Source organism: Cricetulus griseus (genome assembly GCF_003668045.3).
Source record: "Cricetulus griseus strain 17A/GY chromosome 1 unlocalized genomic scaffold, alternate assembly CriGri-PICRH-1.0 chr1_0, whole genome shotgun sequence".
In the NCBI taxonomy this organism is placed as follows: domain Eukaryota; kingdom Metazoa; phylum Chordata; class Mammalia; order Rodentia; family Cricetidae; genus Cricetulus; species Cricetulus griseus.
In genome coordinates this window covers 7771042-7797229 of record NW_023276806.1, presented here as the reverse complement: position 1 = coordinate 7797229, position 26188 = coordinate 7771042, and the positions used below count along the sequence as shown (strand labels likewise).

At 37.5% G+C, this 26188-nt stretch overlaps 1 protein-coding gene across 2 annotated transcripts in view; it reads left to right on the top strand.

The window, feature by feature from the left end:
* Positions 1 to 26188, top strand: part of Adgrl4 (adhesion G protein-coupled receptor L4) — a 91367-nt gene that overhangs the window by 50074 nt on the left and 15105 nt on the right. For both annotated transcript variants that reach the window (XM_027395958.2, XM_035451939.1), the window contains 8 exons: positions 300 to 479; positions 591 to 774; positions 1973 to 2089; positions 6320 to 6525; positions 7550 to 7726; positions 8973 to 9176; positions 11494 to 11714; positions 11837 to 11903. In XM_027395958.2, coding sequence (XP_027251759.1) covers positions 300 to 479; positions 591 to 774; positions 1973 to 2089; positions 6320 to 6525; positions 7550 to 7726; positions 8973 to 9176; positions 11494 to 11714; positions 11837 to 11903 — 1356 coding nt within the window. The remainder of the gene's footprint in view (positions 1 to 299; positions 480 to 590; positions 775 to 1972; positions 2090 to 6319; positions 6526 to 7549; positions 7727 to 8972; positions 9177 to 11493; positions 11715 to 11836; positions 11904 to 26188) is intronic.

The following is a 26188-nucleotide window of genomic DNA, read 5'->3' as shown; positions in this document are numbered from 1 at the left end:
CTCTCTCTGTCTCTCTCTCTCTCTCTCTCTCTCTCTCTCTCTCTCTCTCTCTCTCTCTCTCTCTCTCTCTCCAGAGATCACAGGCTAGACTAGCTAGATGGCTTGCAGCTTGCAACAGGTATCCTCTGTCTCCGCTTCAAAAGCACTGAGATCAGAGTCTATATATCTAAAGGCTTGTCCTCAGACTTCAGCATCAACTGTTTTTCTCACTGAGCCATCTTCCCCATCCCTTAAATCTTATTCTCAGAATCCTCCAACAGAAAACTCATTCTCTTTTAATAAACTCATTTTTTTTTCAGATTGGACCAGTACAGGAACAGCTGGCTATACTACAAGAAATTTACAGAGATTCTGAGGGTGAGCTCTCACCAGTGGATATAGTCACATATATAGAGGCACTTGCCCAGTCATCCCCAGTTCTAGGTTACATGAACAGCACCGCTTCACCCAAGGATGATAGTTTCAATTCAAGTCTTACTGTGAGTATGTTGATATTTAATCCATAGTGTGGTTGATCTTTAAAATGTTTCCTATACTTCTGTTCAGTGTGATATAACAATATTTTTAAAGATATGTTTTTCCTTAAATAGGAGTTTGTAAAAATCATCAATAATTTTGTCCAAAAGAATACACTTAAAATTTGGGACCAATTACCTACAAATCATAGACGACTTCATCTCACAAAACTGATGCACACTGCTGAGCTTGTTACCTTAAGAATCTCTCAGAACTTCCAGAAGCCAACTCAGTTTGATCTAAACTCTACTGATGTGGGTAAGGTGCTCGGGTAAATGGTTTGCTTCCAAGCAGCAGTGCTTACCAAACAAGACAGTTTTGCACAGTTTTCTCAATGCAGAAATGAATGGTGGTTCATATTACCAGAGAAATATGAATGAAGAATCATTGGTAGAAAGCTTGACTACATAAATGCCCCCCCCGTCTTATATTGTCTCCCTTTTGCTATTCACAAACTGTGTAGTATGAAAGTTTGCAGAAGACATCACTCCCCTGTCTTATCCACTCAGTGATCTCCTGACCTTAACCTATAATATTACATCAGAAATTATGGGTATAGAATATTTAAATTTCTCTTTAGGAAAGCTTAGCCTTGTGGTAATATGAGGCCATTGCAATAATGAAGTACAGATCCCTGATTCCTGCAGTTTGCTGAAAAAAAGCAATAAATTGTGGATAAAGTTTGAGGATGGTTATGAAATTGTCCCAAAGAAGCAAAGTATGCTTTATTAAGGAATCATTCACATGTGTCTGGATTGCATGTCTGGCTAATATCCTGCTGTGCAGTAGAATGTTGACAGAACTCAAATTACGAGTGAAAATAATAAGGTTAATTTGTAGGCACACTATATTTCTATGTTTCTGAGTAAGAGAAGTGCTAATGAACCCCAAAATGGAATTATTATTCAAACACTTAATTCCCTTAATCGTTAGAAGGTAAATTATACTTACATTGCAGATAGTCTAACAGGTACGTCCAACCTTTTGACATTGAGGCAAGACATTGTCATCTACAAAGTTCACACTTGAGAAACAAGCAATTGAGTTTTTTTTTAAAAAAAAAAAACAGTCTGAGAATTTTAAGGTTTTTACTAAGTTTACTCTTTAATGTGGTGTCATATTACTAGCTTTCCTGGGAGAATGCAGCCTACAGGCTATGGGTTAGACAGACCTATAAGATGCTGTAGTCCTTATTGCTTTAGTAATGGTGTGTGGATGCTTGTGCATGTGTAGAGATTTTACTTTCTATTTTATCTCAGTAAAGATTGGAACCATGAGTACAGTCGTGAGTGAAAAGGAAAAGAAAACAAAATTCCCTAGTCTTCTCAGCTTTTAGGTTATGAACTGTACTGCCAAGAGTCTAAATGAACTGGTGTTCAATGCAGTTGTCTCTAAATTTAAAAGTTATATCGTTTGAACTAATTTTAGATGATTTATTTTCATGGTCTTGTTTCAGCTCTCAAGGTTTTTGTGTTTGATTCAAATCACATGAAGCATGCTCATCCCCATATGAATGTGGACGGAGGCTATGTAAAAATATTCCCAAAGAAAAAAACTTCATATGACTCAACTGGTAGGTTTTCACATCTTATGCACATTCATGTATTTCAAATAAATACCAATATGCACTTGGCTATGTCATATAGACACATGTGATTTCCTATATAAATACTTTTAAGTTCATATACAGAATATCCATGTTTGTACTTGAGATTCATTCTGACATGACTACCAAAGAAAATTTTAACCAAAAAGAAAATCTTAATTCTTCATCATGAAACCAAACTTGTGGTTGTATGAAAGGATATGTTTTTAAAGTGCTCAGTTGTTACTTAAGCTTAGACTTTTCTTTGTATTCATCATTCCTTGGCTTCTGTAGAGTAAACTCTAAGTCAAATAAAACTTTAAAAAAATTAAGACAGAATTCTGGTAGCCAGCAGTTTAATGATTATCTAATTTAAAAATCTCATTTAGTAGATAATGGAACTAAGGTGCAAAGTTAATGGATTTGTCTTCATGTTTATCAGCAAATAGTTTAGAGCAATACTAGAAAGGAAGAAGTTAATAAAGAAATCAATTCAACAAGCTTTTCCTTGTCACCGAACTGGAGTCGAGCAAGCAGCTACTATTTTAATTTATATTACCTTATCTCCTCTTGGAATAATGTGCACAGAAAATTCTCCCCATCATAGTATGACTTCTATTATAGTTGTTCTCTTATAGGTAACAACATAGTGTTGAGGGTAAAAATGAATTGAAACCTTTTCTCGGAGTGTATTAATAATCATAAATACAGATGAAAACTAGACAGTAATTGCACATAGAAACTACTTTATGAACAGTCAGAATTTGTTGTTAATGACCATCCCACAACATAACCTCATGATATTTGCTGTTTTGCTTCATTTAATTTTGTTTTCTACTGCATAGGAATTTTTTCTCTATTCTTTATCCTCACCATTATTTATTTTCTGATCAAAGCGAGAGACATAGAGTTACAAAAAAATGAAAGATAACCAAGATATATTGCTACTGAACCCTTAGCTCATATGCTACTAAACCATACTGTAATCAACAAAGCATATTTATAGTATTTATGAACATATACACAGAACCTTGTGAACAGTTGAAATTTCAAAGACAATTTGAATAGTGTTTAGAAGTTGTGGAAAACACATTGAAAATACCTATTATGGTGACAGATGTTGAAATTGTCACAGAATTAAAATCTCAGAGCAATGCTGACTGATTGCATGGTAGCTTTGTTATGTTTAATGATGGCATACATAAATGGACAGTTGAAAGAGATGATAATATCAGACCTCAATAAGCCAGAATGAAACTAATGTCTTTTCTTCAAGGTTGAATCTTAAAAGACAGGGCAAATGTGCAAACTTATCTCGCCTTCCAATGAGGTCTGCATGAGATTTTACTTGTAAAATTATTTAGAAAAGACACAAGACAAGTAGTGCCATTGGTGGGAATGCAGAGGGGATCAAGAGGCACAGATGGGTTTTATGTTATTTCGTGAGCTGAATCTAGAAATATGAGAGGGAGGGGTGACAAAGCAAGATTCAGTGCTCTGAACCATGAAATAAAAACATAACAGACTTCTGCTGAGGATTCCTACATACTTTCTTATAAGTATTTGCTAAATTGGGATAATAGTCAGATGCCCAAACAGACCACTGAAGAATGTCCTCCTGAGAAGATCATTTAGCACAAAATAAAAAGGAGTATGTAGCCATTTGGGAACAAGAGTTTCACAAAAGTTCACTATATGGTCTATACTGGAAAACTTACTCTTGAATTTTAACATTCAGGAAAATCTTAACTTTTTTCACCCTGATGGTTTTCCAGTAATAGAGGTACGTTGCAAAGCATTCTTGCATTGCTGGAGAAAAATTGACTTGTACCATTCCAACAGAAAAAAAAAAAAAATAAAGAAGCAAAACAAGTGAATCTAAGGGAAAATAGCTACTAACAAGGACAAACACACACACACACACACACACACACACACACACACACACACACACACACACACATATTATATATATATATATATATATATATATATTTACCATTCTTAAAATGGTATCTCCAGAACTTTAACACAGTCATTTGCACTAAATAAATACAAAGTTGCTCTAGACATTGAATGAAACACTGGTTTTTTTGTTCTTAGAAGAAAGGATATGCTAATGCTAACAGAATATAGAAAGAGTATAGGACAAAAAAAGCATAAACATAAGCAAAAACTGAAAGCAGATGGAATTCAGTATGAAAGGATGTAGTCTTTTCAAATAGTCTACATCTGCAATCCCTTTTGTTGGTGAGAGAGCCTTACTTTTTAGTAAAAGTACAGATTCCCTGTGTCGGTTACAGAACATCTGGCAGGGAAACTTCAAAGAGGAAAGATCTATTTGGCTCACGGTTTGGGAGGGTCCATTCTGAGTAAGTCCATCATGGTGGGGAAGGCTGGAAGAGTTCATGACACATGGAAGTGGACTGAAAGGAGAATTTCATACACCCCAAAGACAAAGGAGAAGAGCAAGCAGTATGGAACTGGGAGTAAAAGTGACCTTCAATGCTTCAGGCCTAGTGAACTACTTCTCACAAAGCAGATATCATCTCCTAAAACATCTCTAGTCTTCAAGATATCCCACCACCCAGAGAGGAAGCATTCAAAACACAACTGATTAAGGAATACTTCTCACTCCAGATAACTTCTGATAAGGAAGGTCAAAGCTCAACTAGCTGCAAAATTATCAAGAAGTCATCAGAACTGGGAAGGTTCAGAATGCTGGGGGAAATGCCGAAAGCATATTCATTAAGGAAATACCATGGGGACTTGGGGGATTTCTGTGACATCCCTCATTCAAAGTCACAAATTGATGCTTTAAAAATGTCATTTTACACAACAGTAATGAATATATATATATATATATATATATATATATATATATATATATATTTAAATATATATTTATGTAAAGATATATATTTTTAACCAATTTTTGTTTGAGTAGGGACCACTTCTTACTATGACCCTTAAGAAGTAGCCATCCCTGTTAATGTACTTCATGACTCTTGAAGTTTTCAGTGCTTCCTCCGAGCCCTACTCAATCCACAGAAAATATTAGCATCATGGTCACCTCTGAGAGTCCAAATACACCAGACTATTTTAGTTAGGATTCTATAACACTAACCAAAAGCAATCAAGGAGGGGGAAGAGTTTATTTGACTTACAGGTTACAGTTCATCACAAAGCCAAGCCAAGGAAGAACCTAGAGGCAGGAACTAAACAGACACTGTGGAGAAAGTCGGCCATTGGCTCCTTCTCAGGCTTATATACAGCTGCCTTCCTCACACAGCCCAGACACACCCTACCAGTGACAGCACTGCCCACCTACGGTTGGCCCCTACTGCATTAATTAGCATTTAAGAAAATGCCTAGAGGAAATGCTCGTGGAGGCAACCTAATGGAAGCATTTCTTCAATTGAGATTCCCTCTTCTGCAGGTGTTGACAAGCAAGTTTAATCACCACATAGATTAATATCTATATGTTTCATGGGTAGATGTCTTTTCACGCTGGTGGGTCAAAGAAAGATTATGTGGTGTATCTAGTTTAAATAAGGTCTTGCAACAATTATAATGAACAGAAATTTGGGAGCATGTACCTCACATGATTGTAGGGAAGGAATGCTACTTTTCAGTGTGCTGTAGAGGAGCCAAGTTTTGTGACCACAGTGCTTTCTGAATACAATACCAATATTTTTGTTTGTAATGCTGCTGCACTGGGTTGTATTCTGTGGCTGTAGCTGAGCAGTGCTAAGGTAAAACATGGATCCTCTGACTCCACAGAACCAAATGTTTTGACATCAAGCAGGAGCATCACAGTGATTACAAGGTTGACCTCAGTAGCGTGTGACAGTTCTTAATCAGTTCTCTGTCCCCTTAATTCCAATTCATTTGCACATCAATTAAAGCTTGCTTCTGTGGGGGTGAATATGTCTCCAATTCTGGTCCTCTGTCAGGATAAGTCTGTCAAATTATCTAGGAATAGTTTTCATCCAAACAAAGTTTGTGAAAAGGTGATGCCATAAGAGTGCACAGAGGTCAAAAATGTAAGACATGGATGTTATAGGATAATGGGTATATGGGATATTGTACTTCACATTCCCATCAGAGTTCTCCCGATTTCTGAGGATGTAACCTTTGTCTTCTCAGTTCCTGTGTTTAAGACTTTAGTACACTTTCACTTCAGGAGTCCACTGACTGCATTTATGTGATTGACAGGCAGTGTTGTAGTTGCATTCCTGTGCTATAAGAGCATTGGCCCCTTGCTTTCCCCGTCTGACGACTTCTTACTGGACTCTCAAAACGAGGATAATTCTGAAGAAAGGGAAAAAGTCATTTCTTCTGTGATTTCTGCCTCAATCAGCTCAAATCCATCCACATTGTATGAACTTGAAAAAATTACATTTACACTAAGTCATGGAAAGGTAAGTTGTCCGGGTTTACTTGAAATTGTTATGCATTCAGTAAACTGGAATGTTTTGGTGGCTTTACTTTAATATATGTGAGTTTTGAAGATAAAGTATATTGAAAATTAAACAAAAAAGGTGATATATTTTTTATCCTTCTTTTTCAGTGATGAGTAGAACCCAAATCCTTCTGTTCTATGTTTGCCCTCTACCAATGAACTACAACTCCAGCACTCAACCAGTTTTTCTATAAAATATTCTTTATTTCTAGTTCTTCTTGTCAATGCCAATGAGTCAAATGTTTAGTGTTCTAAGATTAAACAATCTCATAGTTTTATTTTAAGTACATTATTAATGTTGGCAGTTTCTAAGCCCATATCTTTAAGGATGTAAATATGTTATTTAAGAGCTTGTGTAATGGTTCAGTGAACATAGCCTTACAACCTGGATTAATCCCTCAGAACAACATGCACATGAGAGAAAGGGGAAACTGAATCCTGCAAGTTATCACTAATCTCCACTAATCACACACACACACACACACACACACACACACACACACACACACACACGCACACACGAATATTATATACCCATATGACGAGACATCATCTCCTAGGAAAAGTCTCTTTGACTACTTTTCATTCTATTTTCTTCTTTCTCATTTCACAATTTTTTAATTTACAATTAGAATGTAAGATCAACAGCAATACACATTGTTTTGGTCAATAATGTCTTCACTCTATAATTGTTTTATTAAAAAGCAAGTATTTGCTGAATAAAGACAGAATGCCTGTAATGGTCTTTTTTGTTTTAAATATACATGTTCTCACTTAATAAAAATTATCACAGTTCTACAAAATTGGAAAACTGTAGCATTGCTGCAAAATAAATGTCAAACCTGCCTTAAAAAATGTTATTTGTCAATATTGATCTTGTGTTTACAGGTTAAGTATCATGCTAATCCTACCAGTGATGTTTTAAATACAACCAAAGCAGTGCTGATGTATATTGTCTCATGATTGGAATGTCTATTCTTCAGGTCTCAGATAAGTACAGGACACAGTGCGCCTTTTGGAACTATTCAGCAGATGCCATGAGCAATGGCAGTTGGTCATCTGAGGGCTGTGAACTGACATATTCAAATGACACCCACACCTCATGCCGCTGTGGTCACCTGACACACTTTGCAATTCTGATGTCTTCCAGTACCTCCATTGTAAGTCCAGTTTGGCTTCACATTCCCAAGGCTGCCCACCAATCTTCATCATCCTCGCTTCTCCTCTTCTCACCTCGTATCAGCACAAAGGATGACCCTTTTGTGTTCTATTGGGGGCCACCTTTATGCTTGCTGTAATCGAAAGGCCTGAGTTTTTGTTTTGTTTTTCTTGGTTTGGTTTGGTTTGGTTTTATCTTTGTTTCTTTCCTTCCCTTCTAGCATATGCATAACAGTGAATTTTTAGTTTATTTCCTATCAAGAACTTGTCTAGTTTATAACATCTATTAGGTTGCATGTTAAAATTTATCTTTCCATTGCTCTGTATTTTACATGACATTTCAATAGCTATTCATGAAATGCAGTGTCATGGTATCTAGAAACCTTTTCTTTTATAATGGGGTCATGTTGATGCCTAATAATATTGGGTACTTTTTTACTCAATATATCTTTAAGAACATAAAACCACAAAGATTTTCAAACCTAAAAAAATTAAGGTAAATATCCTTATAATACATATTTTGCTTCATTAGTATTTCCCTAGACTGCATGGCTATTATTATTACATAATTTCTTTCTTTGTATCTGTATGTTGCCAACTTCATCAGGTTGCTGATTCTAAGTTTCTTCATCAGGTCATTGATTTGCTTCAATTAATACTTAATAATCCATGAAGTTATGAAGTGTCTCAATACATTTGTTTAAAGTAGTATCAATCATAAAGATGATTTCTTTCCAGGATATGAGTGGGGGAAAGCTTCTACTCGTTATGTAAAAATAAACAACTCATCTCTATTTCAGACTCAACTCTATGATTTTGATCTTCCATAGATCCCTTTTCTCTTTTACCTTTGTTTAATGTGTTTGAGATGAATTACCTCATAGACATAGCCTTGGACTTACCACTGATAAATCTGCTTTAATTAACCATTTTCCCATTACAATGATGAATTACCTTTCCAATATCATGCAACTGATGGTGATAACATTATTCAGGCATGTACTAATATATACTATGCTTAGAGAGAAAAAAATCCCTAATTATAGTGCTGTTAGCCTACTACCTGATTTATATCAGATTTCTCAGGATACCAAGTACAAGTTTTTCTCATTTAAATGTACTTTTTTATTTTTTACGTTTTATGAGCATTTTGATTCATGCTTTCCTGAGAAGTTCATTAGGGATTGCAATCCCTTTGATAAGTCACTAAGTCTTCCTCTTAACAATGCTGCTGTCGTTTGCCCTTAGGGAATCAAAGATTATAACATCCTGACAAGGATCACTCAGCTTGGCATAATCATCTCATTGATTTGCCTTGCCATGTGTATCTTCACCTTCTGGTTCTTCAGTGAAATTCAAAGCACTAGGACCACCATTCACAAGAACCTCTGCTGTAGCCTTTTCCTTGCAGAGCTTGTTTTTCTTGTTGGGATCAACATCAACACGAATAAGGTAGGCAACCTATCCCCCACCGTGCTTTGTTCTTGTTTTCTCTGGTATCTTCTAACTGAACAAGTCATGTAAACATGAACTATCATAAAGGTCTTAGTGGGTCAGACACGTCAGACAATTGTTGACATTATCTTCTCTAGGTTCTTGTAATGCTAATATATTTAAATGACGAACATCAAATTCTTTTAAACAAACAAGCAAACAAAAAAAAAAAAAACCCTTCTTTATGTGAATTATTGGGGAAACCAGAATTTTACACCAAAGAAATACCTGGTTTTGCACGGGCGATTAGCAAGGACTAAAGAGAAGTAGAAAGGGAGTTTGTTTTAGAGTTGAGAGTGAGCACAAAAAAAGGTGTGGTGACCTGGGGCCTCACCACAGAGTCTCATTAATCTGTATCTGCACAGAAATGGACCCTATAATGGGATTAAACATGTGGCATGTTTATTAAAGGTTGTGCTTCTGAGAGAAAATTGGAGTTGCAGGTTGGAAGAGCCAGCAGACAAGACAAGAGCCTAACTGAGGGAGAAAAGGAAGAACAGTGAACTCCTAAGACAATTCATCATGGTTGCCATGGAATCTTTTAAGGATTCCTTTACTGATCACAAGAATCCTCCTTGGTTTCTAGGCAATGAGGATGTCTGTTACCCAGTGGCTGTCAAAAGCCCTACATTAGGCTGTGAACAGCACTGAAGTCCGCACAACAGTACCAGTTAGAATCCTAAACACCTTCCACGCACTGACAGAAAAATGAATTCTTGGGAACACAGACCAGGAAAGTGCCTGTGCCTTTCTGTTCCTCTTGGAATTCTTCCCAGGACTGAGGCTAGTAACCAGTCATTAAAATTTCCTTCTGAATTAGGTACCATGGAACATCCATTTTAATGAGCTTGCACAAACTATTTCCATGCTAGGCAGCAGGATTCAAGGCACCTCTCAATTTTATGCACCCCTCCGCCCTCCACTGTGAATCTCTTCTTCCCCTGGTCCCTTATCTTTGCTCTACAGCTATGCATAGGGAGGTTTGTCAACTCTTCCCCATATATGTATCCATTCCCAAGTTCTATCTCATTACCAACAACTTCCTAAGTGGCTTCCAAATTTCAACTTCCAGAGATCTTTCTGTTCCCCAACTTTATACAGATGTCTCCAAAATATTTTGACTTGTAATTTCCTTATTCTTGACCTATACTATTCTAACATTTTTACATTCATTTATGTTATGTGTATGAGTGTTTTATTGGCATGTATATGTGTATACCCAAGGAGTTCAAAGAACTCCTTTGGATCCCATGGATCCCTTGGAATTGATGCAGATGGTTGTGAGCCACCATGGATGCTAGCAACCATACTTTGTCCTCTTAAGGAGCCAGTGTTTGTAACCACCTAGCCATCTCCCCATCTCCTATATTGTTTTAACAAGGGAAATAAGTATGTATGTCATGTGGCCTCTCCACTAATAGATATTATTTTACTAATTTATTAAATTTAACTAAATTACTAAAATTTACTAAGATTTTAAAATTACTAATCGGGTTTTGATAAGCCTGACTACAGGAGCTAGAGAGATGGTGCATTTCCTTAAGAGGACTTGTACTCTTGCCTAAGACCATAGTTCAGTTCCTAGTACCACATGTGATGAATCAAACCATCTGTTAAATCCAGTCTCAAGGAACCTGACACCCTCTTCTGACCTGGAAGGATACCTCCTACATATAGTACACACACAGACAAGTAGATACACAAACATACACATACTTTTAAAAAGCAAAGTTAAATCTAATTCCAAGTAATAAGTAAATACTCATGAAAAATGATTGACTGAAACATATCTCAAATGTATGTAGTAATCATGCAACTAGAAGAAATTCTGCAATGGATATTTGTGCATTTTAAATTTTAACACTTAATCAAGATGCTCACTTTGTTTTGTATGGTTTAACAGTAATTTACATTCTTTGAACTTCGCTAAAATGGTAGGGAGAATTATCTCCAGACATAATTGTTTAAACCACCATATGGCCACTGAGAAATGAATAGCTTCCTCCCCAGTTTATTCTAAAATATCAATGCATAAAAGTAACAAGTCCCTGGACAAAGCCAATACCTTGATTCTTCACAAGGTTCATTGGCGCTTCCACTGGAGAAATGCAGTTCTTTTAAGTCAGCTACTAGTAGCACCTCTTTAAAGCTTATGGGGCTGGAATATTTTAGTGTGATCAGTCATGACATAAAGTGACATCCTTCATGAAGCTGAGAGATGGTATGATTTTAAGGAAAACTTTGCTCATGGTTTCTTCCGTCTTTTGCATCGTAGTTGGTCTGCTCCATCATTGCTGGCCTGCTGCATTACTTCTTCTTAGCTGCCTTTGCCTGGATGTGCATTGAGGGCCTCCACCTGTATCTCGTCGTTGTGGGAATCATCTACAACAAAGGGTTTTTGCACAAGAACTTTTATATCTTCGGCTATCTCAGCCCAGCTGTAGTTGTTGGATTCTCAGCGTCCTTAGGATACAAGTATTATGGTACCACCAAAGTGTAAGTAAAACGGATTTGTGAGCATGTGAAAGACACTACTGAATACTCTACCTACCTCTGAGAATGTTGTTTTGATACAGTCCATGCAACATATTTACTGATTTCATCTCTCACTTTTTCAGATGCTGGTTGAGTACTGAAAACAATTTCATTTGGAGCTTCATAGGACCAGCATGTTTAATCATTCTTGTATGTATATAAAAACTGCTGTTAAAACGTAAGAGTTAGCTATGTATGGATGAGAAAAATTTCCCAAATCAGATATTCTGCTTTGTAGAAACTGAACATTTTGTGTCTATCATTTGGTACCATTTAACATATTGGATTAGGATGAAAAAAAAATAACTCATAAGTGAAAAGCAATTGCCATTCATCTACTTTCTTGGGGAAGGATAGATTTTTGCATAGTGTGAAATGGGGATGACAGATGTATTGTTCTGTCTTCTCAGTAGTGTCTCTGCATCCTGAAACCCCGAAAGTGTGCCAACTACCTGATAATCTGGCATTTCAAATGTTTACGTTATTTAATCTTTTATCGATGATCGGTCATCTTCGAAAATTAGACTGTCATCTTAAGAGTTTTGTCATCTTTATGTACCCTGTCATCACAAAGTGATTTTAAACTAAATTGCAACATCAGAGACAAAAACCGGCTATTTCTCACAAGCAGACAAGCCAACTATTGATAGTCCTGTTGCAACAAGGAAGAAGGCCTTTTAATTCTTATTGAAAGTGGTTTCAAACCTACAAATTTGGCAGGTATTATATGTTCCACTCTAAATAAAGACATTTTTATATGTCTCACGAGCATTTCTGAGTGCAGAAAGTTTGCAGCAGCCACTCTGAATATAATAGTCTGTCAATGAGTCAGGGAAGCCTGACGAGATGCAAGAGTGGAACAAATTGTCAGAACAAAAGCCGTGACAATATTTTGGACAACTTTGTCCCATATGGTTTGGCCATGAACTAGCCTCTCTTTTCCTTTTTCTCTCTTTTCTCTTGAATCTTTTATAGTTGTGAGGGAACTGCTAAGTAAAAATTCATATGCAAAGCAGAGAGTTCTCATCTACCTTTCTTTCCTAGTGATATGGACAAAATCAAGTACATTAAAAAATTATGCTTCCTAATGACCATAGATAATTGTTTATTATTCTCAGAATTAATCCAGCAAATACATTTAAACTAGTAGCTGGATAGCTACTATGATTATTTGATCTAGTATAATTTATTACAGCTCTAGTCCATATCATAATACAGTCCAGTTGGTTTCCAATCCGTACAGCTTTGATGGTAGCTTTTATATGAGTATCTCATGTGAAGACATTTTATGTGTTTTCTTCTGACTTCTTCCCAACAAAGCAAGTGAATGTTCTTCGAACAATAATTCTTCATGCTTCAATTAAACATGGAAATCTAGGAATCCTGCAGAAAACAGGAAGAAATGGGGTCACGTTTTTCTAAAGCAAGATGGGGTAGCAACTTTCTCTAAAATCATGTTTTAAAGTTGCTTATAAATGAAGATAGATACCTCAGAGTGAATGACTCAGATTCTGGGTGGGCTATCTAAAACAGAATCCTGAAGACTTACCAAAAGTGTAAATTAACCACATCACAATATTCTAGTTGGGAGTGAGCAAACCAGTTCACCTCTGTATAGTTTTAACATGCTGATTTTCCTAGGTTAATCAGAAGGTGGGGTTCCTTAAGTCACCATTTTCCTTAAAAAGCACAACATTCTAATGGTTGTGTCTTATGAAATATCCCAAACTTTTACTGTATCAAAGTGAATCAGTTAATTCTAGTCATCCTGACTCTGCAGCCACACATTTATTTACATATCTTGGTGGTGCAATGGCCTGGCATGATATTAGTTGAAACATTCCTTTTGCCCCAGAATAGTATCCTGTTCCATGACAGAGTGAGAGAAACTGTGTTCCATTCATTTTCATTCCACACACTTTTTGTAGAGAGACAATGGGGCAGCCATGTCTCATCATAGAAAGTTCAGTTAGGAGTCATTGGCCATAATAGAGTGCAATGTTGCTAGACTTTCTGTTTTTGCTGCTAGTGTTACAGAAAGGTGGTGATCACTCAAGAACAGCAGGGCATGGTGAACACACTTTTATGAGCTCGCAGAAATGTGATTCCTGGTGGGAGGCCCCATATGAGCACAGAGATTACCACCCACTTCTGACTAGGGTTTCCTGCAGGTGTCATGCTCACTGGAGTATCTAATAAGGCAGAAGGAAAAGAGTTACCACGCAGTATTCCTAAAAATGAAAGAACAGGGAATGTACAAAAAACTTCAGCTCTTTTACAAACAGAGGGATATATCTAGGCATACTGGTGCTTAAATCTAATCTTAGAATTTAAGATACTAATGCAAGACTATCAGGGCTACAGTCATCCTCAGCTACATAGTAGTTTCAGACTGGGCTAAAGAAGAAGACCCTGTCTCAAAATAAAACATGAAAAAAGAGAAGGGAGGAAGGAAGGGAGGGAGGAAGGGAGATAGGAAGGAAGGAAGGAAGGAAGGAAGGAAGGAAGGAAGGAAGGAAGGAAGGGAGGGAGGGAGGAAGGGAGATAGGAAGGAAGGAAGGAAGGAAGGAAGGAAGGAAGGGAGGGAGGGAGGGAGGGAGGGAGAGAGGAAGGGAGAGAGGAAGGGAGAGAGGAAGGAAGGGAGGGAGGGAGGGAGGAGGGAGGGGAAGGGAGAGAGGAAGGAAGGAAGGAAGGAAGGAAGGAAGGAAGGAAGGGAGGGAGGAAGGAAAGGAGGGAGGGAGGAAGGAAGGAAGGGAAGGGAGGGAGAGAGGGAGGGAAGGAAGAAAGATCAGACCATCATAGGCTTTTTTATGAGTATTCAAGAATTAACTTTCACATAAGTTACCACCCTGGACTACACTGTTATTTCTAACTAGCAAACTAAACTACACTAACTAGTACCAAGTAAATACATTCATCTAGTTCTCCACTTTAGCATTCAGGCTTTTTCTATCCCCTGTTAAATTTCTAGTATTAATAATAAATATTTGCTTTATAAATTACTAAGTACACACTCCTCTAATACACATTGGTAGTACTTAATACTCAGTATCCTATAGTTTTATTGTCCCATTGAAGCATATAAAAATGAGATTTGAAAATGGTGACTGGCCTAAGCTATAGCTCTATAAGTAGGACTTAAAACTATTTCATTTTTCTAGACTCTTCTGTAATTACCTTCTGATCTTTTGTCTGTACCTTGTATCTCATTTTGGGATAGTCTGAGCAGAAGTAAGTTCATTGCCTACCATCTTGGTCTTAGTGCTGACTGTTCTCTTTGCCTAGATAAGCCAAGACCACGGAGTAATGATGACATTCCTTGGGAATACACTTCTCTTTCCTGTCTTCAGCCTTATCTTACCATACCCTTTATCCTTGTTGGGACACTTGCTTGAAAGATTCTGGAAGTCTTTTCCTTCAATAATCTTGATATTTTCCATGAGGTTTTGCTTTCAGAAATTATGAATTAGTGCAGAGAACCATGAAGCCCTTCCCAGACCAGAACTATTCGATTTCTTTAATTTCTCCATAGAATTAGGGTTCTGACTCTCTGTTGTACCTTTAACAGTTTCTTAAAGAATGTGATAACTTTCTATGTGTAACTTTGAGCAACTCTAGAATGCAGAAAGGCCTAATAAGTCCTTAGTAGTCATTTGTTTGTTTGTTTGTTTTGTTTTGAGACAGGTTTTCTCTGTGTAGCCCTAGCTGTCCTACAACTGTAGACCAGGCTGGTCTCAAATTCACAGAGATCCACCTATCTCTGCCTCCCAAGTGTTGGGATTAAATGTGTGCATCATCACTGCCAGGCTGAAAGTCATTTTTAAATTTTAATTGATTTGCTCTTAAAAACATAGTAATGCATGAGGCAACAAGACAGGCTATGTGGTCTTCTTTGGACGGTTAATTGCTCTGTGTTCTAGATTCCTAAAAGATAAATGAAGGGAATAATGCCAGAATAACTCAACAATGCAATGATAAATATCATACTTTATAAAATATCCATTCTTAGCAATTAAAAAAAAGGAAAATCCCAATTTATTCAGAAGGAAACCTTCTGTCACTTTCCTATTCTTACTTTTGCGATAAAAAAGTAAAACAAAGAAATGAATTTGGAAACAGGATTTCCAAAGCCCCAAATCATATGCATTAGAACATGTGTGATCAAACACATGTGTGATCAAACACAGCATGTGTGCGTATGCGTGCCAGAACTGATCCTATCTTGGAAAATGTTAGTCAATATGTCACAGCATTTAATTACGGCACAATAATTAGATTAAATGCAAATTGAGTATTCCTATAGATATATGACCAGTTATTTGAGTGCTGGGATTAAAGGTGTGAGCCACCACAACACTTCTAAGATACTCTTGATTTAACCAAATACTAGTAGTTAGGCTATGTCACACACAGAATTTTCTTCTTCTTTTTGTTTTTAATTGGAAACAGTCTTCTCCCATATAGTAATTTAAACAAGTTTCCCCTCCCCCTGCTCCTTCCAAACAGACCCCCCCATTTTCCTTCTGCCCCAGATGAACTCCCTTTATGTCTCCCTTCAGAAAAGAACAGGCATCCAAGAGACAGCAGCCAAACACAACAAAAACACTATACAATAAAACATGGCAAAAAGCCCTCATATGGAGGCTGGACAAGACAGCCCAAGAGGAGAAAAGAGTCCCCTGAGAGGCAGAAGGGTCAGATAATACCCAATCCCACTTTTAACAGCTGTAGCATAAACACAGGGGATCTTGCACAGACCCATGCAGGCCCTGATTGCTGTTTCAGTCTCTGTGAGCTCTGTGAGCCCATGTGAGCTCTGTGAGCCCATGTGAGCCCTGCTTAGCTGAATCAGTGGCCCATGTTCTCATGGTGTCTTCCATCCCTCTGACTCCTGCAATCTCCTAACCCCCCCCCTTCCACAGGGTTCCCCAAGATCCAAGGGGAAGGGCCTGATAGAGACCTCCAATATTCTTTAAAGCTGTGATCCTTCATTAGGATTTAAATCAAAACTGTTGTAATGGAGCATTGCAGTGTGACATTCACCCCAGCAGCAGGGATTGTAGCATTCCCCTCTGGTTTCTCCTTCTGTGTCTAATCAGGCTTCTTTTCAAGAAATGCTGACGAAAACTACTGGAAGTGAATTAGTCATTTCAGTCACACAAGGAAGGACTTATGAACATTTGTGTGTGTGTGTGTGTGTGTGTGTGTGTGTGTGTGTGTGTGTGTTTATGTACTACAGCACAGGTTCTAAGATGTCATTACATTTTGAATTTCATGATTTTCCAAGACTGAGAAACATATAAACACCATAAGAATGTATATTCTACCCTACACTTGCACTCTCTGTAATGGACTACTCCTGTTACAGAACTTGGGGTCACTATCTATCCCTCAAAAAGACACACTTGTTCACCTATCCAGGAGAAACCAATTAAAACAGCCAAATTAGTTGTAGAAAGCAAATAAAGGAGATTTATTCCCTGATTCCCTGTGGTCATATTGGGAAGAGGAGTGAGGAGATCCAGTGACCATCCTGAAGTGAGATTAAAGTTTAAATAGAAGGCGAGGGATATGCACATCTCAGCAGTCCCTGTCAAGGTATGGTCACCTCCTTCACTGATCCATCCTTCTATATAGCTGTCAATCTCTTCCTGGAGAGGAGAGTTTTCACATAGGCTGGCCCATGTGCTTCTGTTTCCTTAGCATAAAATGGCTGGAGAAATTCCCATTTCCTCATTGCATTTGTATTGATAATTTTATGCCATAAATATCTCTTTAGTATATATACTAAAGAGATATTTATATGTATATGTATATGTATATCCATATACACATACAAATCCATGTATACACACACACACACACACACACACACTTCTGCCAGGTCATTTATATCTTCATATTTACTCTGTATTCTAATAGATCATTATTCTGTTGTGTGTATGTACACACTCAATTACAAACTAAGAAAAAAAAACCTTAAATTACCTATAGCCTACAATATACCATATCTGTCTTTCCTCATTAGAACCTACAATTTTACCATTTCTAGCCTTGCTTATTATGAGTGTGTATTTAAAACTTCCCTAAGGATGAATATTTGTTTTCAGCACTTCCTTATTAAAAAACAGTGTTGCATTAAAATGTATCCAAGTCCCACCACAGCTGCATATCCATTAAGACAGTCTTAGGAAGCACATCTTGGAGGTAGAAATGCAAACAAGTGCAGGTTTTAAAATTTACATAATTATCCTATGAAACAATTATATGAACTGATTTTTTATTCTGCCAGTAATATATGAGAAAGCATTTATTCTGGCATCTATGCCAATATTCTGTATCATTACCTATAATGGTGTCAACACACTGATGTTAGAAAAAAGACAAAAAAAAAGGATTATAATAGAACAAGTATTGCAGGGATTGCAGGAAAGTCCCTTTGTGCTTGTAAGGTAATACTGTAGAAAGTGGGGTTCCCACCTAGGGCTCTTAGTCTCCTTGCTAAAGAATTTAAGAATGGAGTCAGTAGCTCAAGGACAATTTTATTAGAGTTTAAAAGAAATACTGCAGGACAAGCAGGTTGTAAATCTCAGCAACTGCCTGGAGGAAAAGAAAGGGGTTGAGAAGGGAAAGGAAAAAAGAAATAGATGGGAGAAGAGAACAGAGGAGGGACATTATGGGATAGGGAGGGGAGTAGAGGGGAGGAGAGCAGAGGGGGAGGGGAGGGGTAGGGAATGGAGCAGGGCAGAGTGGAGCAGAGAAGAGGAGGGGGTGTAGGAGGAGTGTAATTCTAACAAGGAAAAGATTGTAACCTCATTAAAGGGTGAGTTATTCCTCCTCTCTGTTAGGCATTCCTTAAGGTAGATCTGCCCTCCTAATTGGTGGTCCTGCCAAACTGGATTAACTCTTAAGGGAGGAGGCAATGGCTTGGTTGCACACACAGTCAGATTCCACTCTAACACAGGTTTTCTGACACTGGACAAAGCCTTTCTTATAACTCTGTCCATGGCATTGTGGGAGTCTGTATCACCTACAACTCTGACTCCCTAGATTCCAACAGCAATACAACCTTCAGAAGACAGCCAAAAACATCTCTAGAGTCAAAAGTCCCCTGAGGACTCTACCCCAAGTTCCTTTTACAAGTTTCTTTTGCCTCTAGGCTAGACTGTACTATTAACATTAGCTGCCCTCCTGTACACAGAGCACAAACATGAGAAATTACTGCCAAGGAGTATGCACTGTACATAGGACATCCACACTGAAGCTGTACAAGAGATGCTACTAGCTTTTAATTTTAATTTTGTGAAGATCAGACCACCAACTTCATTGGAAGTTTCAATTTAGTGCCAGCATGCTTTTTGTCCAATTTTCCAGTGATATCTGGGGTTCAAAACATTTAAACATACCAGTCTTTCTCTATACTATATATTAAAAAGTAGTTCAGCGTCTGTAACATTGTGCTTGCTTTTCATGTTATTCCTACCCTCTTGAACAATAGATAGCTAGAAATTTAGGAGATAAAGTGGAGGGGGAAAGTAATATAAATAATACATTGCTGGTTTTCAATATGTTCTCATACACAGGAGCTGTATTGTTACTGAAAATACCTTCAAAGATAATCTTTTGGGGCTCACTAGAGAATTTCATAAGAGTTGGATAAACTCATAAAATTAGAGATAAAATAAAAATGTTTCTTAAAAGTACCTTAAGTCTCTGGAACCCAATTATGAAGAAGTGTCTAAAATGATGCTGGTCGCAAATGTTCCCTAGTGATCATCCTTCCGCAGTAAGGGATCTTAAGGTCTAGCCCAGAAGAGGAAAGCGCTGACTGTTGGTACGTCCACACAGTCATTAGTTAGTTCTTCGTGTACATTTGCATAATCTTTTAATCTTCACAAAACGTTTTAATATGTCTCAGTTGATCCTCACAGAAGCTTCTGCGATACATGAAAATAAAAATAGGAGAAGCATTTGGTAGCTCAGATTTCAGGAGATTTCTGCAGCCTGGAACTATAATCTAGACTTATCTGTTTAGAAGTGCCTAGAGGGGTTCTACTATTTATAATTTAAGAAGCAGATAAATTTCTCTAAGTGGATTGATTACAATACAGCAAATCATGTGTATTATGTTGAATCTGAGTCATAAAACCTTCAAGAATTTTTTCATGATGAATTTTTAAAATTGTTTAGTTTAATCAAGAGGCAAGTCCATATTTGGATCGCTCTCTGAGAGTAAGGCAGGTCACTTGCACAAGTCGTCTGCAGCTAAGCAATGCTCCGGCCGGCCTTGCACACTCTGTTGCCACCTTACTTGGCTTCACATTGTCTTGGGATCAAGTCAATAACTTTGCTCATGATTTATTCTAAGAGTGGCCTGTTGGTTTATTAATGTTCAAACCTTTTGAGAGTAATGGTGGCATATAAAAATACTTCAAGTTAGTGCTATTTTGTAGGGGTTCTTTCTATAAAACAGCTGTTTCAAAATTATTTTATAAATTAGGTCTTTTTATGCAAAACAGAAATGACTTGTAGTAAAATCCCATGAGGCTGATCATGATGACCATCACAAGTCTCTGATACTCAACAACCAGTGTCTGGGTATGTTTCTATGAACTTGGTAACTACCCTGTACGAGCACAGGATACGGAAATAGAAGTGGAGTGTTGCCCATGCCCTTTCATGCATGTTGAACCTGATGGGAAGGAATGTACTTTGCATGTGTGACTTTCATAGGGTACCCCAGCACCAGGATGAATTTGTTCATTACTACTAACTCCTTTCCCACAGAGAAAATGCAAAGAAAGAAACCAAGCATAAACCTTTGAGTCTTTCCCTAAAATCTGTCACATTTACTGTATTTATTTTCTTTTGAGGAAGGATTATTGTCTCTGGCCAGCGAGTCTGTCTGTGGTGTGCTTTCCCTAAAAGATGTAATGTGGTTTTTAAATTCATCTGAACAAAATAAGGTCTTGGCCAGGCAGAGCCAGAGGTCTCAAGGGCACCGTGGTTAGTGAAAGGAGCACTCGTGGAGTCTGTTCTGTGCCCTCTACCTCTAGTACACAGATGATTCTCTGCAACAGCATTACTGCAAATGCCAGGAGAAGGAGGGGAAAATTAAATAACTTGGGAAACAATTTTTACCCTTTAGCTTAAAGCCTAGCCTTCCAGAGGTGGGATAGTAGAGAAATGTCTCAGTGGTCAAGAATGTGGACTGTTCTTCTAGAGGACTGCAGTTCAGGCCCCAGCACCTGTGTCAGATAATTCCCAGCCACTTGTAACTCGAGTTCCAGGGGATCTGACATCTTGGGCCTTCAGGAACACCTACACTTAGGTATGCAACCACACATATAATTAAAAATAACAAAAAATTAATCTGGCAATGGTTTGAATATTGTATCTTTGAATTTAGTTATGGAAAGTCTGTCTTAAAGTCTAATGAATTGTCAAGTAATTTTAGAAGTTTATGTAAAATGTTGTTGCTTCTACAAACCTCCAGCCACATTTTATTCTGAAAGTGTGTCTACAAGGAGAACTTTTCAATTCTAAAGCAATAACAAAAGAGAATTCATAGTACAGTTTCTCTTCTGCTGTGACATTGAAACGAACAACTGTGGTAAATGCTCTTTGCACACGGGAGACTTCACCTCTGTTTCCATGAACTATGACTAACTACAGTGAAAACCGGCTACAAAAGCAAGTCCATGACATTCACTTATAGTCACAAGGGTCACTTTATCCTCCAGTTTAGAAATATCCCATTCTCGTCTCCCTCCTTTTATTTTATTCTAATTTAAATTATTAAAGTATTTTTAAACACCAAAAACCTTGAGCTGTAAAATATTTCTAAGGGAAACATGAATTAAAATATGAATTAAAAATAATTTTTATTGGCAAAGATAATCATTGTTAGAATGAAATTTTAGCCATAGCAAAGGAGAGAGAGAGCCCTTACATAACTAACATAGGAAATCAGCTGGGGAGGAAAGTGAAATATCCTGACAACTGTATTAAGAGCTTTTAGTTGTACCTTATCTTGTATCCAGACCTCATTTTAATGAGCACTCATCTTAGGCTTACACACCTGGGATTCCTTCTGACGGCAAAGTGAAGATGCCCCTTGTCTATCCATAAACTCCAGGAAGCAGAATTGCACCATCCCAGTCGCTCTCCACACCCTCCCCTTTTACTGGTAGGAGGACCCTTGTCTTCTGACACTTACAATATATCTGTTTCTATTTTCTCCTACTCAGGTGTTTAGAAGGCCAGGGTCTACAGAATGTTCTGCAAGTATTTCATTACTTTGCTACACTCCAGCATCGTTACATTTTGATGATTTATGTCTCTCTGTTTCTACTGTTACTTTTATCATCAAATAATTTAGTGTAATGAGAAACTTTTGTAGCAAAACAATCAAGATGTAAGACAAATTATGATCATTTTACACATTTGTTCAGTTAATGACTTACCAGTTGATGGTTTCTCTATACAGATGATGGAGGTAACAAGTGTAGAATATTAATTTTTAATTAATTAGAATTTTATTTTTTTAGTTCCCATAACATGTGAATATTGAGTCTGTTAGATACAAGTCATTATTCCTGACCTTGAGATGCAGAAAATAAAGCTTAAAAGTGGTTTCATACTTATGGGTCATGAATTATAGTCCAAGAGGAATTATTGTTTCACTATTTGTTGGGCATTTACATACTGAGTACAATTCAGAGAACATTACAATAACAGTATAATTTTATTCAGACAAAAACTTGTAAGATAAACATTAACATTGCTCAGGTTTATGTATTAAGAAAGCAAAATAGCCTGGCGTTGGTGGCACATGCCTTTAATCCCAGCACTCGGGAGGCAGAGGCAGGTGGATCTCTGTGAGTTAGAGGCCAGCCTGGTCTCCAGAGCAAGTGCCAGGATAGGCTCCAAAGCTACACAGAGAAACCCTGTCTCGAAAAACCAAAAAAAAAGAGAGAGAGAGAGAGAGAGAGAGAGAGGGAGAGAGAGAGAGAAAGAAAAAAGAAAGCAAAATAAAGAGAGCTAGGCAAATTGTACAGTTACTATCAGGCCTGGAGCTGGACTTTCAATGTTGTCCTAGGATCCATGTATTCTATTTGGAAGTTGAGTCATCCATAAGAAAATGTACACTTTATTAAATGCATCTTCACACCTAGAAAACACTACATATTTATTGGTTTATGCATATTGCCTTACACTATGTTGAGAATTTAGGTTATAAAACATTCTTGAAAATATTAAAGAATTAATCAGGAAAGAAAAATATTTCCTGCATTTGATATATATACTCCATTAAGATATTTAAATTTCATTATCTGAAATTAAAAGTTTATTTTGTAACAAATACAGTAATTAAGTTATATAAACAAGTATAATGTGTTTTGTGCTATTATTTTGTGCTGAGAATTGAACCCAGAGTTTTGTGCTTACCTAGGCAAGCCTCTGAAACGAAGCCCTACTTCTTTGTTTAGAAGGCTCCCTTAGCTCCAGCCTCACAAAGATGCACTTAATTTCCACGTTGAGGTGACTGTCCCAGACTCCATCACAGAGGACTCTTCCAATACTCCTTCGTGTCTTCAGTGATGCTGTTTTTTGCGTTTGAAATGATATTTTACTGCTGTCTGGGGGCCAGCCTCCAGCAGCACAGGGCTTTGAGAGGAATCCAAGTAGTCCATGTAAACTACACTTTTCTAACTGAGGGGTTTAGGAAAAGAAACACACACATACACTCTTGATGGTTACCTTCTTTATTCCCTGTTCTCTCGTGTTCTTTCTATATTCTTTCTCTTTCTGTCTTCTTTCTACTGTATACTACTTGTTTCTACATCTTATATATCCCAACCAAGTTTTTTAGGCAATATAGGAATTGCAGTGTGGTTATATTCTGTTTTTTAAGTGAATGATTACAAAGAATGCAAAACAGACAGTAAAAATAGCATATTTTCCATACCCCTTAAATGATCAAACATTGTACATACTACAGGTGAAAAACAAATTATCCTAAGAGCCCACATACATTCATACCCAAGAAACTTGTTGTAGATTAACCATGTGCACAAGCAAGATGTTCTTGTCTGGTCTTTTACTGTAGGCAGGCTGCATTTACTGGCGGTTACAAAGACAGACCCAATCACTTTATTACTTATCTTGAAAGGTAATCTTATAAGGAATCTTGAAGGACTCACAAGCCTAAACTTGTATATATGAAAAGGAATAAGTCAGTTCTACTTTAAATCTTTATGGTGCACACCCACTCATTAATAGATTTTACATCAGGAAATTGAGAGCAGAAATGGATTGGTCAACAGCCAATCCGATCAAGAAAGGTACATCAGCCAACGATAATGGGGCTGCTTTGTTATTCTTGCTCCCTGACCTTAACAATTTCAATGAATATTGATGTTTAAAATGTATTTTTGCCAGACTTCTTATCCCAGAAAAACCATTTATCCAAGTACATTTCCAATGTATACTGGGAAAACATTGCTGTCAACTAATGTGTAAACCTCAAGAGATCAGTGTAACATCAGAAGAGGTACACCATCCCAAAGTGGGCTGTTGGTGATCTTCTCTTGAGATGTTGTTTACAGCCCTCTTGAATGCACCTATTATATTTTCAGACTGAGTCAGATGTTCCAATTTGTTTGGAACTCAACAGTTGTTTCTTTGCTCTGTCATCTACTCACTCTGGGTAGATGCTGGGGCCAGTGCTGGAATCTCAGCAGAGCAACAGCTTTAACTCTATAGATATGCTGAGCCAAGTGCTAAACCAGATGGAGCACATGGTGATGTTTCAGCCTATGTGGGAGAGAGGTTACTCAGCTGAGCTCTCAACGTTGAGAACTGGTCAGCGGATACTGTGCTGTCATAGTTTCTGTGAACTCTCAGCAAACTTTTCCTTCTTTTTATCATCAACATTCTCAGATTTTATTTCTGTCCATTATTTTATTTATTTAGAGACACGATCTCTCACATATCCCAGCCTCATTACAGAACTAAGGATGACTTCAGTATCTAATCCTCCTGCCTCCACACCTCGTGTGTTAACATTACAAGTGTACACACTACCCAGCATATGTGATGTTAGCTGTGGAACCCAGGATTTTGTGTATGTTAGGCAAGTACTCTAACAACTGCGTCACAAGCCCAGCCCCTAATGATGACTTTTTAACAAGGGTATTTATCAGTCCAATTCCTTGCTTCCTGGCACAACTTTCCTAGGCACCGTGAGGTATTTCCAAGGAGAAAGCATGCTGCCAAACCTACGTGCTGTATGTGCATTCTTTCCTGAACTCAGGGCTTTCTGTCCTGTTACCCATTTCCAGATTTGGGCTCATGTGGCAGTCTTTGTTGAGGTTCTACAACAGGATCTGAAAGTTTAACCCCTCAAACTTTGACACATTCTTTTTACACTGTTAGACATTGACCTCTGAGGAAAGTGAAACAGCCTTGAGGTTTCCTCGAAGATGTCTTGTCCTCAGTCATGCAGGAACTTGGGTGTGAATTTGAACGTTTGTAAAAATCGGGGCTAACCTACAAAATAGTGAGTTGTGGGTATGTGTCCCAAATATTTTATGGAGCACACTTACACAAGCATTCATTGTGTTTCTGAGATTTAAGTTAAAATGTAACATGTATATTAATGACACCGGGCAATGCTGAGAATATAAGTACAGCCCAAAGAAGATTGGCAGAAACTAGAAAGAACAAGTTGCCTGGGTGACAGTGCAAACGAAGTCAGTTATTAGCACAATTAATCTTAATCATTTGATTTAAGAATCACAGGAACATAATCCACAAATAATAAACAAAGACCTTAGATAATTCATTGTTCATTAACTACATAGGTCATAATTAATAAATATGAGCAAATGATAAATGAGTGTATATGGTATAACTGTGTCAAATTTTACTTAAATATAATCGATAGTCTTCCATAACCATAGGGACTTTCATTATAGAGGCTCACTCTACATACATGATATATATGTACATACAACCTTCATTCTATCTGAAGCATCATTGTGTGTGTATTGTGTTGTGTGTATGTATATATGTATGTACACAATACACACTCACCTGCAGATTTCTACATTTCTTTCCCTTCACTTTCACTGGTGCCATAAGAATGACCACAGTTTTTCAGAATACAAAATGCATGAGTGTTGCACAGGTGCACAGTTCACAATTCTGTGTAGAGTATTAATCACCTGCCTCTGTTCTGAAAATCTCTCTGTCCTGAATTCAGCCCAGAGGCTCTAGTGAGAGCTTGTTTCCATAGGCTTTCATGTTCCTGATCAAACTATTTCCGTGTGAATGCAGGACTGACACCCCAGATCCTGGCTGCCTGTGTGACAGGGGCGCTCTCTGCTTGTAGAGGCATCACAAAGACCCTCGCATGTAGCCAGTTTGGC